At 47.5% G+C, this 12,188-nt stretch overlaps 1 protein-coding gene and 1 long non-coding RNA gene across 3 annotated transcripts in view; one reads left to right on the top strand and one right to left on the bottom strand.

The window, feature by feature from the left end:
- Positions 1–617: 617 nt before the first annotated feature.
- Positions 618–12,188, bottom strand: part of Slco3a1 (solute carrier organic anion transporter family member 3A1) — a 126,429-nt gene continuing 114,858 nt past the window's right edge. The window contains exons 10-11 of one of the 2 annotated variants that reach the window (XM_048368601.1): positions 9,162–9,404; positions 618–1,310 (exon numbers count right to left, since the gene is read on the bottom strand). In XM_048368601.1, coding sequence (XP_048224558.1) covers positions 1,228–1,310; positions 9,162–9,404 — 326 coding nt within the window. In that variant the 3' untranslated portion in view covers positions 618–1,227. Of the gene's footprint in view, positions 1,311–8,029; positions 9,405–12,188 lie in introns of those variants that run through there. The other variant, XM_048368600.1, reaches the window with a different exon arrangement.
- On the top strand, positions 878–6,678 carry LOC125367903. Its single transcript, XR_007214191.1, has 3 exons — positions 878–889; positions 4,681–4,687; positions 6,552–6,678. It is a non-coding gene; the product is annotated as an uncharacterized LOC125367903 (long non-coding RNA).

Raw genomic sequence — 12,188 nt, 5'->3', positions numbered from 1 at the left:
TGCAGGAATACCATCTGTAACTTGTGTGTGGATCTGGTGACCCAGAAAGAAGGAGGTTGATGCTAAGGAATGAGACTGAAGTCAGAACCACCCCCACCCCCAGGGTGTGGGGTCCCAGGCTTCTTGGGCATCCTCCGTGGGGATAAAGTACATCACACCCTGTCCTAGCGATGTCCAAATGACAAGCCACTCTCTGCTTCCTGGGGTTTTCAGGAATGGGAGCATCTAAGGGAATGTGTGATGGTGTTGGGTGCAGGACCCCTGAGGGACTGAATGCTGTGTGCTGTCCAGTTCCAGCCCCAGGTGGAGGAGGCCACAGACAATGACCATCTGTACCCCTGGTGCCATAATGGGTGCCTCCACCTGGGATCACACTGACGTCAATGTGTTCGTTTTCTAAAAGATAAAGCGGGGACTCAGAACAGATCACTTGATCCACCTCACACCAGGAGCAGAGACTGGGGCGCAGAATTGAACTCAGATCTGTTCCCATTCCAAAGCCTCTTCGGATTCTTCGGAGTGTCTCAGAACCCACCATGAACACACACAAGGCCAGGAACAGTGCTCGGAGAGGATCGCTTACCCAAAGACCCCAAGAGAGAGAAAGACAACAAAGATTACGGAATTAAAATAGCGCTTTTAATATAATTTCAGCAAGTGTACAGTATGTACTTTATATCATATATTTCTAAACTGCTCATCTGGAAAATAAGAAGCTGCCAAAAAATACAGAATACCACACTCAAGTTCTGTTGAGTAGGTACTTCTCATCTATTCTGTGAAACGAGTGGTTTTTATTTTAATTTCTTTTTTATTTTTTTTACCCCCTCCTAGTAAAATTCAGCCTCAGCTGTTTTCTTTGGAACTGTTGGAGCCCTCTGGGAGGGAAGTATCCCCAAGGGGTTTTGGAAAGCGTGATTAGTGAGCCATCCCCACCCAAGCCAGAGGAGGGAGATGGAGAGGGAAATGGGCACACCAAGCCAGCGCTGATTCTTTAGCAACCAAGGGGGGAGAAATGCCCCTTTCCAGGGCCACTGGCGACCAAAGATCACCTCCTTGGTCCTTGTCACAGGCCTGTGCTTGGGGGCCTCAAAGGAGCGCACAGTCGGACAATCCCACAGGACCCCTTAGGCTCTCAGGCGGGGTGGGGCGGGGCGGGGCTCGCTAAGTCAGGCCCGCTGGGTCTGTGGGTGCTGGTGGGCTGTTCTCTGCCGGAAGTGGAGCCCCTCAGCTTTTCCCAAAGGACTCTTCTGAAGGTGACTGGGACTCAGGGCACGTTTTCTCAGCCTCAATGTCTTGGTACTCTGTGCCTAAAGGGGGAGGAAGGGAAGAAGAGCCAAGAGGAAAACGAGATCGGTCTTTTGTTGTGCGCCCTACGTGTTGGTTATGTTCTACAGCACTGCATCCCGGCTTTCCAGTGGAATGGGTAAGTCAGAGCAGAACATTCAGCACCCACGTGCTGGCATTTACTCCATGTTGCCCCAAGGGACCACACTGCAAGCCCCAGGACCTTTACTGATGGTAGACATTTCTGAGGAGTCCCCATACCTACACCTACGTACTGATTTCTTTAGGGGCATGAATTGGACAGACCCCAGTCATGAATGTATCTCTGTGTTGCATGAGCCATCAATAACACACCATGGGTTAGGATTTATAAGGGTCACTTTGCAGTCTAGTAAAGAGGATTCAGAGCTGGGCACTGATGGCTCATGCCTGTCATCCTAGCTACTCAGGAGGCTGAGATCTGAGAGTTGTGGTTCAAAGCCAGCCAGGGCAGAAAAGTCCGTGAGACTCTCATGTCTAATAAGCCACTCAGAAGAAAGCTGGAAGTGGTGCTGTGGCTCAAGTGGTAGAGTGCTAGCCTTGAGAAAAAGAATCTCAGGGACAGCATCTAGGCTCTGAGTTCAAGCTCCAGGACTGGCGCGCGTGCACTCGTACACACACACACACACACACACACACACAGATTGTTATTGACATTACAATATCATACTTTCTCTACTAGCATTCTGGACCAGTTTAGTTTCCATCCAGCTACATAATCGCTGTACACTTACTGAAACAATCTCTGCACTGCAGGGTTTTAAAACCTATCTCACACTTCTAGAAAAAGGATGCTGTGGCTTCATTTAAACAGTATTAAGCTGGGCACTGTGGCCCATGCCTGTGATCCTAGCTACTCAGGAGGCTGAGATCCCAGGATTGAGGTTCAAAGCCAGCCTGGGCAGGAAAGTCCCTAAGACTCCTATCTCCAATGAAGCACCAGAAAACCAGAAGTAGAACTGTGGCTCAAGTGGTAAAATGCTGGCCTTGAACAGAAAGAGCTCAAGGGCAGTGCCCAGGCCCCAAGTTCAAGCCCTGCAACGGACAATAAATAAATGGTATTAAATATCCAATTTGTCCCTATGGAGATCTGTGAACCTTGGGAAGGGGGTTCTTTGCTGGCTGTGACCTGTAGCTTTTCTTTGCAAGAAGAGGCATGGAGAGGCCATTGAAAATTCTGTCCATTGATCTGTCCACTCAAAGCTGGAGATACCAGGATGAGAGTTCAGAAATGCCATTTCTTTGAAGCTAAGACTTGGCACATGCGGGAAAAACACCTATAGGATCTGGGTTCTTCCTCAGCTTTTGCAAGGCTCTGTCTTATAAGAATCTTGGGGCTCTGGTGGAAGATCTGAGGTGAGGAGCGGGAGATGTCGAACAGAAGTGAAGAGAGCCTGGTGGCTTCTTGTTTAGAAGAACAAGTGAGATGGAGATGATGTCTGGCTGCGACACTTCTGGTACAGCTAAAGTTGAAGATGGAGTCTTAAGAATCTCTACTGTTCAATTATTAAAGCAACAGACAGGTTTCCCTTCACATTAGATCCCTATGCCTGTAGGCAAACTCCTGTTAGAAGTTCTCAGCTCTAGCTCTTGGCTTATTCCTCTATGAAACTATTAACTCTTGGCATGGGGTGGGGGGGTTCCCCCTAAAGGTAGATGCTCTGTTGGCTTCATAGAGGTTGATTTGTTGTTGTTGGTGGTGGTGGTTTTTCTTTTTGGAGCCAGATCTCTACACTGACTTTGGTGGTTATGTGGACTATTAGAAAGAATCAGGCAGTACTGGTATTGGCTCCTGCTGACCTTTCTAGCTAGCTGATGACCTTGGGAGACTTGGCTTTGCTGAGCTTCACGTTTTGGTTCTGTAAAGTAGAAAAAAGTGACTGGTGGGCTGGCGACTGGGATTGTGTGGTCAGGGCAGCTGGCATGGGGGTAGTTCCTAACACACGGGGTCTCCCTGCTCCTTCCCTGCCTGGGGGTGCTGGATTACAGCGTATTTTCCATTTGTCACTGAGAGGTTTTCTTGCCACTATATTTTCTACGTTGCGCAGTTGCTGTTCGTTTGATGGGCCTTGATTATACATCAAACAAGATGGCAGACGTCCCCACCAGAGCCATCTTCTATGAGGTTGGCATGAATTTAAGAAAGAACAGTAGCCGGGCACCAGTGGTTCATGCCTGGAATCCCAGATACTCAGGAGGCTGAGATCTGAGGATCACGGTTCGAAGCCAGCCGGGGCAGGAAAATCTGTGAGACTCTTATGTCCAATTAGTCACAGAAAAGCAGGAAGTAGTGCTGTAGCTCAGTTAGTAGAGTGCTAGCCTGGAGCAAAAGGAGCTTAGGGATAGCATCCAGACCCAAAGTTCAAGGCCTAGGACTGACCAACCAACCAACAAATATATAAACAACAAAAGGAAAAGTAACAAAATGGCCAGAACCTTCACCTGAAGGATGTTAAAGAGTCTGGATACTTTAGTGCACATTTCCATCTGATCACTGCAGATAATAACAATCATTTGCACCTTATGGAAAAATAATATTCAACACTGATGAGTAGCATCAATGGCTGATGGTCCATTTGAATCGTTATTAAAAAATAAGAAAGTCTGGACTTGAGAATAAGACACAGCCCACTGGTGTTGGAAACCTCAGTGTGAGAAGCTGCCAGACCCCAGCTGAGCTCCCGAGGGGGCCATGCATGAGGGTCCGTGTGGGACACCCACCTCCCATACGAGCTTCTGCAGATCAGCCGGGGGAGACCCTCCCTGTCTCTGGAGGCTTAGAAAGCACATTCAGACGGCATTCCCTCTTACCTGCCCATGTCAACAACACAAGGATAGTCGCCCCCCAGATATTGCTGCCATCTTGTTCTGCTCATGTATCTGGGAATGCAGGGGCACAGGTGAATTTCCCCTAGGTCATTTGGGCAGAGACTTCCTGAGAGTCCCTAAAGGTGGGCCTGGGTCCCCTCCCATGCTGCGTGGTGGGAAGGGACCATCCGTAAGTGGTCACAGGCCTGGGCGTTGGATTCATGGACTTGAGTTTGAAGTTTAGCGCTGCCAGTTGTGGAAGCCTTCCAAGACGTTTTTTTCTTCCCCTTTCTAAAATGAAACTAAGAAGAGCTCCTCGCTTGCAGGGCGATTACATAAACTAATACATGGAATACACTCTGCCCAGCGGTAGGTCAGAATAAGAGCTTGACAAATGTTAGCTACAAGCCTGGCATTGGGGGCTCACGCCTGTAATCCTAGTTACTCAGGAGACTGAGATCTGGGGATCGCTGTGCAAAGCCAGCCTGGGCAGGGAAGTACATGAGACTCTTATCTCCAACAAACTATCAAAAACAGTGGAGCTAGGGCTCAGGTGGTGGAGTGCTAGACTTGAACACAAAGTTCAAGAATAGTGCCCAGGCTCTGAGTTCAAGCCCTAGGACTGGCAAAAATAACAATCAGCTACTATTAGCTATGATGAGTGTTTATGACTCATTCTGCCTGGCAGATATGTTCACTTTAGAATGATTTACTCAGATGAGGAGGAAGGAAGAGATTAAATGTTCTCTTGAGTATCTGGAGTCAGTCTTCTTTTCCTAAGCCTTGCATTCTCCCCTAAGAAAGAATGGATGATCTGTTGGACGAGTTGCCGAACGTGAGAGATAGAAAGGACTGCGTTCTATAGTTCACATTCTCTGCAAGAGACAACAGAAATATGGTTCCTTTCGATCATAAAGCCTAACGAGTAAAGGTACTTACCTCCTTGAAAGTTAATGAGATATCTGAACTAGATTCTCATGGGCAAGATCACTAGCATGGGTAGATGCCAACTCTCGGACCTTCCTGGGAAATGACTCAGCCAGGGGCAGAATTTGGGGTACCGCCATGCTGGCATGTAAGTGTTCCCCAAATGCTTCAGGCCTCTGCCTGTACTTGGAAGTGAGGCCAGCATACCAATTCCCCTTCCGGGCATGGTGGCTGGTTTCAGATCAAGTTTTATTGGCACTCGGTCTGGCTCAATTCCCTACTTATTGCCTACGGCCGATTCTGGGTTACACCAAGGTTCAGTGGTTTGGATGGAGATGAATGGCCTGAGCATTTATTGGCTGGCCCTGAACAGAAACATTCTCCAGAGGGCCTCTCCGCGTCCTCTGATCCCCACTGTTCTTTAGCTCTATCCCTAGATCACTTTCTCTGAAGTCTTCCTGGTTCGCTGCCATGAGTCAGACCTGAACCATCACCACCAATCAGGCCTCACAAGCTAGACCCATCCTCGATCCTAACATCAGTGTGCTCATTTCATTTGTGTTCCAGTCTGCCCAGCTTGTTGAACTCTGAGCTCTTGGAGTCCAGAGGCCATGTTGGGTGTCTTTTGCCTTTGTACCCAGTCAAGGAATGAATCCGTATGCACAATACCTTCTGGAAGGAAGTCAGCCCTGTTCTGCGGGGGTGTGAGGCGTGGGAGCTCTTGTCTGTGGCGGAGGCATCACAGATTCCCCAGGGACAAGATGGTCTTTGCCTCTCTGAATGTCCTGAGGTCGCCAGCATGGTGATCAAGCACCCTGGGTGGCTGAGGGGCCTTACAGAATGTCAGGAGCTGTGGGTGGCGGTGGTGGTGGGTCAGTGCAAGAAGCCTTCCTTGCATGAGCTGCCTGTAAGCGAGTCTTCCGGTTGGCTCTCGAGCAGCCACGGGGACCTGGCCAGCCTGAGGTGCATGGGTGGCATGTGGTTCAGAGCCAGGTATTCGCAGGGAATCAGGCTATCAGGCTATGGAACAGGGAGGTGGGGCTCCGTGTGCATTGGCCCAGGTGGGGTGTCATGAATGAGGAATGAAGGGCAGAAGTTGGGGGTGGGGGAAGCTGCATGTGGATTCTAAATGGATGTCCCAAAGCCATCTTAATTTTGCTAGTGCCTCTTTGGGGAATCTTGGTGCCTTCTGGGTGTTTGACTGGGACTCTAACCTAAAGCTGAAAGAGAAATAGATCATCATGGTTGAGAGATAATCAAGTATGCCTGAATTCTGGCCAGATAATCTGGCTTTCCCAAGCCATTTTAAACCATCAGGTAAGAACACAACAAAAGGGAGCAAATACTCTTTGTATTTTGGACTAAAAGACCATTTGCTTCAGTTTCTCTGCTCATCTAAACCCACCCACTACAAACAGAATATAGTCCAACTCCAGCCAGCAGGAACACAGTGTTTTCTTTGGCCTTTCTGTTCTGGGCTATTGCATTAGCCACATTGATTTCTACACTTGATGTGTATTGCTTAATATTGCTGAGCAATATTTTTAGAACTACATGGAGCTTAGGAAAAAAAAAATCACAGGAGTTGGCAGGTCTGGCTAGAAATACGCTTCTCCCTGCTCAGGAGACATTAAGTAATTCTGCCAAACAATTCCGTGGAAGCCCTTGGCTTCTCATTACACTTCTTGTTAAGTGCTAATAACCAATTCCTGGGGGTGGGGCCCGGGAGAGACGGTAAGGGAATCCCCCTCCCCCACTTCTGTCGGGCCTCCAGGGAACTTGGGAGCCTCAGGGCCTTCCTGGTTAGAAGGAGGAAGTGAGGAGACAGGTCTTCTGCCTAAACTGAAGGAAGAAAACGTGTTTACTTCATATGGAAATAACATCAGTTTACAAAAAGAAACCAGAAACCCCTCTTGGTCTGTGTATAGGAGCAAGGCCTTCATTTCTTGTTGGGCTGGTGCAACTCAGATGGTGGGGGGCGGGGGGGGGAGAACCTTCACTTTCCAGCTTGATGCCCTGCCTTCCGGTTTCGCTTTGTGCAAGTCTAAGACAGAGCTCACTAGGACATCTTTTTCCTCCGGAAAACAAAACCAAAACAAAACAACAAAACCCTCCTCAAAAGCCAACAGACAGCCCAGGGGTTCCATTTAGCTCTGGATATACCACCGTTCTTTGTAGCCCAAAGGAAAAATGAGATCTAGACTGAATTTGCTCTTCCGTAATACACAAGAGAAATTCAAAACTTCCAAGGAGACGCAATGCATTGTCTGAAGCCATAGTGCCACAAGGGACTTCAAATGCACAGTCAACCCATCAACTCTTGATAAACCGGAACCCTGGATTTTGTTTTCCCTTCTCCTCCTTCTAACATCTTTTCTCATTCATCCTACAAATGTAAAGAAGGAAAAAAAAATCCAAGATACAAAGAGTTTAAAAATTCTTTTTTTTTCTTTCTTTCTTTTTTTTTTTTCTTAAAAAGCAAATAGTCCCATGAAACAAACGCTAGATTGCTAGGGTTTTTCTGATGGGTATTTCCCCCGAGCCTGGAGAGGTACAGAACATTCTAGAAGAGCACAGTGACCTATGAAAACAGTGCATTGACAAAACAAAAGGAAAACAAAACTTGTATGGAATGGGCCCCAAGCCTGCAGAGCAACAAAGTATCCAGCTTTGATGATGTGGTTGGAGCAGCCATGTTTCCTTGGACTAATCAGGGACATCCTGCACTTGGAAGGTCCTTCTTTCAGTTGGCCTTTTTTGATACTTTTAGTCCTGTCCCCAGAAACACTGTAACCCATCCACACAAAAGCACATCTAAGCACAAAAGCATGGGCCTAAAAGGATTGAGTAGCAGTGCTCACCCAATCATGGCCACCTGGCACTGAAGGGACAAAAGGCCAATTTGCAAGTTACCATTTTATCCCTTCTTGCCGCTTTCTTTGAAAGGCAGGCTGCATATAAACTTTTCTTTTTGGAAGCATTTTCTCTCCCTCTTCTCCTTGTCATACATTATCTACACTTGTTTTGCAGAGTATACAAATGAGGATAAAAATATTAAAAAAAAATGACAGTCAGTGAATTGCACCCTTGGAATCACATGATCTTTTTTTTTTTGGTGTCTTTTCTTTTTTCTTTTGAAAGGAGGAAAGTAAAAAGCAACCAGCCTAAGAAATCCGGCGGGCCTGTGGAACTGTGTTAGTGATGGGAGGGTTAACACCGACAATAGTTGTTAAAAATAGGATTAGAAGATTATACAACAACAGTTTGAAATTCATATGCATTGTATTGTTGGTTGATTTTTTTTGGAAAAAATATGGAAAAATGTTTGGCAAATGTAAGCAAATGAGTTGGGCTATGTTGGGGCTCACCGGCTCTGAGCAGGTCAGTCATAGCTAGGTGAGACCAGCCACTTCCTGAGTCACACTGTGCAAGGCTGGGAGGTGGCACCCCCGAAGAAGTGCTGGCCTCCGCTAGCCAGCCTCCCCCCGGGGGGCCTCCATCTTGAACGTGAACATGGAGCTGGTGAGAAAGGTCAAGGACAGACTCCAGCATGGCTCACTGGTTAGCATTGAGGAGGGAACTCTGGAGCCCCGAAAGCCACGGGCAGACTTGGGGTGTGTGTGTGTGGGGGGAACCCCTCTACCCAGTGACCCATATTGCAAGAGTTAAGAGGCGCGCAGAGCCTTGATAACTCCGGGTCTGCGCACCCCACTGTCACATGAAATGAGAGGCCGGCTGGGGCGTGTGCCACTCCAGTCCAGTGCCACCTGGCAATGTTCTCAACTTGAACGTGTGTGTGTGTGTGTGTGTGTGTGTGTGTGTGTGTGTGTGCTGTGTGACTTCGTCTCTGTGTGTATTGAATTTATTACTGTTTTGTACACTTTTTTTTCTTTCTTTTTTTTTTTTTTAAGAAAAAAAGGACCCTTTGATTTCCTAGTACAGAGTTCAGCCCTCCTGGAGTCACTATAAAACGGATTCCATGTTCTCACACCATTCATGATCTTCCAAGTTGTAGATAAACTTTGTCCTATGTACCTGGTGCGCAGGTATGGGGTCCCTCCCCAGGTTGTCTAGGGTCAGAGTAGAGGCAAAGAACTCACTGGTGCTCAGCCCGCCCTCGTGGTTTTTGATGTAGCGTTTATAGTTTTTCCTCAGGCACTGCCAGGAGGTAGTGTAGAGGATGAAGGCGAAGGACTTGAGCGCGATGGCGATGCTCACATACAGGTATCTGTAGACCACGTTGTCGTAGAGGGCGCAGGCGCCTTGCTCCCCACAGAACGTGCTCCAGAAGAGGCAGGTGGAGTCGATGCCCGCCCCGAAGATCAGGGGTGGGGGGATAAAGCCTGCGGAAGGGAAAAGAATATGCTGGGTTCTGGCTCACGCGGCTGGTTCCAGGCCAAGCGGGGCCCCTCCGTTCCCGGCTGGGACTGCTAGGAGAGCATGTGGAACCAGCCCGGGCGGCTCTCTACATAGTTCAGGGGTTCAAACACATGCTGAGAGTTTGAATCCCTGCTCTGCCCTTTATGACCCAGACTGGCTGGTATCCGTGCCTGGCTTCTAACAATACGCCCTTATCGAGATTAAGTCCATGGAAGGCATTTAGGATGGTTTGCCCCACAAGAGGGGGGCAGCTGTCATCTCAGATGACCGAGCCTGTGAAGGAAAGTCCTTCCTGTAGGGTCAGCTCCTCAGGCATGTGGGACAACACAGACTATCTTACAAGGGCCTTCAGGCAATGTATGGAGGAACCAGGGGCCAGACGTTGAATGTGAATACATTATATCACCGCCTGTATAGTATATGAATGTATACATATGGCGTTTAGTAGTTGAATGGCATATCATTTACATACACCTATATGATTTGCATGATATGCAAACACATGCAAATGATACAGCCACATGCAACAATATAAATATACAAATGAGTTACATATAATTGCATATACATTTGCATGATATGCAAATGTAAACTAGAAATGCTGTATACTAATATAATCATATAAACATATGATAGGTTATAGAAATATAAGTGCTATATATAATATAAATCATATAAACATAAATGCTATATTTAATATAATTTATTTAAATATAAAGGATATATAAGTTATATAAGCATAAATGATATATATCGTTTATATTGGATATAAATGTAGATGACATGTAAGTTATGTTTATATGACTTACATAGTACATGTATTGTGTAATTTAAATATATACACACATAATCTTCATGTATCATGGTACCATGGGTGAGCACATGGCCTATGGTGGGGGGGGGCCTGAGTTCAAGCCTCGATTCCATGTCTAACTGGCTTATTGCACACCGACAATGTTACTGGTCTTAATTTCTATACCTTAGCTTCTCCTTCAGCAAGTAGATGTAATAACATGCCTATCTCATAAAGGCAAATACTACACAATAGGTATTTGCTCCTTATGATGACAGTTACGCTGAGGCTTGGCTCAGTGAGAAGAATTTTAATACCCACTCTCACTTGAAAGAAATGTGAGGGTAGGTGTGCACATGTTGGCAACTTCCCCGTGACATCACATTGCCCTGGTGAGAATTGCTTCCTTGTCAGGCTGGGAACCACTTTTAAAACCTCTGTGGTAGCCAGGCTGCCAGTGGCTCATGCCTGTCATCCTAGCTGCTCAGGAGGCTGAGATCTGAGGATTGCAGTTTGAAGCCAGCCTAGGCAGACAAATCCAAGAGATGAAGTTCTGTAATTAACCAGCAAAAATCTGGAACTGGAGGTGTGGCTGGAGTAGTAGAGTGTAAATTGTGAACAACAGCAAAACAAACAAAGAACCAGCAAGAAGCTCAAGAGTTCAAGTTGCAGTACTGAGAGAAACACAAAAACAACACAGCAACATTCCCAGATGATTTTGAACTGGGTCTCATCTGTGCTGTGGGAGAAATGGATGAATCCATGGATGAATGGATGAATACAAATTGACCTTCCAGAAGAACAAAAACAGAACCCAGCATCCAGGGAGACAAGAGCATGGGGCCAGCCACCCTCGGTGGAGAGAGCCCAGCACAGGTGCAGAGTCATCGCCGGAACCGGTGCTGACAACCTCAGACGCCATGGCTGGCGCTCTTGGCCTAGCGTGGTCCCTCCATGGTCAGCTCCATAGTGTCTGAGCATTGCTTTATTTATTTCTGTGCCAGTCCTGTGGCTTGAACTTGGGGCTTGGATGCTGTCACTGAGCTTTTTTTTTCTTTCTCTTTTTGCTCAAGGCTGGTGTTCTACTACTTGAGCCACAGCTCCACTTCTGGCTTTTTGGTGCTAATTGGAGGTAAGAGTCTTACGGATTTTCCTACCCTGGCTGGCTTTGAACTGCAGTCCTCAGCTCTCAGCCTCCTGAGTAGTTAGGATGACAGGCGTGAGCCACTGGCACCTGGCTCTATGAATATGAAGGCTCTATGAATATGTAAGTGTGTGGATGAAATGCAGACCCACCCTTCGTCCAGAAAGATACATCTGTCCATAAAACTACACACATTTTGCGGGTCCACAGACCCTTGAAGTCCACCCATGGTGGCCGGAAGAAGTGAAGTAAGACGACAGAGGTGGGCCATAGTCCCTCCTGGCTGTCAGAATAGACTGGAATGGGAAGGGGAAGAGAAAGGGGGCCACACTTCCTTGTCTCCTGATGTCTAGAACAGGCTCCATTCTTATCTCGGTGCTCATGAACTTGATAGAATTCAAAGCACTTAGATCCAGAGTTAACTTCCTGGTTCTGCCATTCCCCACCCCAAGATTCATCATAGTGCAAACCTCATTAAACTTCCCAAGCAGCTTGATGTAATACACTCCAAGTTCCACGTCCCTGCGCCTCTTTTTCTGTGCAGGCCAGGGGCTCTGTAGAGTAGAACCTTCCAGGCTGCCCAGATGCTGAGTCCCATCCCCCCTCTCACCCCTTCCTCCTGCGACCACCACAGTCACAACCACCGAGAGCTACCTTCCCAGCATCCGGCCATTGGCAGATAGGGAGGTGAGTGAATTTGTGTGTGAGCATTCAGCGGTTGCTCAGGAATGCTCCTCTGATCTCTAGTGACCATGTCCTTGGCCACCTGCCCCTGGGCGGTCAGGAGGGAGAGGACAAACACCGTACGAG

This window comes from Perognathus longimembris, chromosome 20, assembly GCF_023159225.1.
Source record: "Perognathus longimembris pacificus isolate PPM17 chromosome 20, ASM2315922v1, whole genome shotgun sequence".
Lineage (NCBI taxonomy): Eukaryota > Metazoa > Chordata > Mammalia > Rodentia > Heteromyidae > Perognathus > Perognathus longimembris.
Note: the sequence above shows the minus strand (reverse complement) of the source record. Positions and strands in the feature narration are given on the sequence as shown.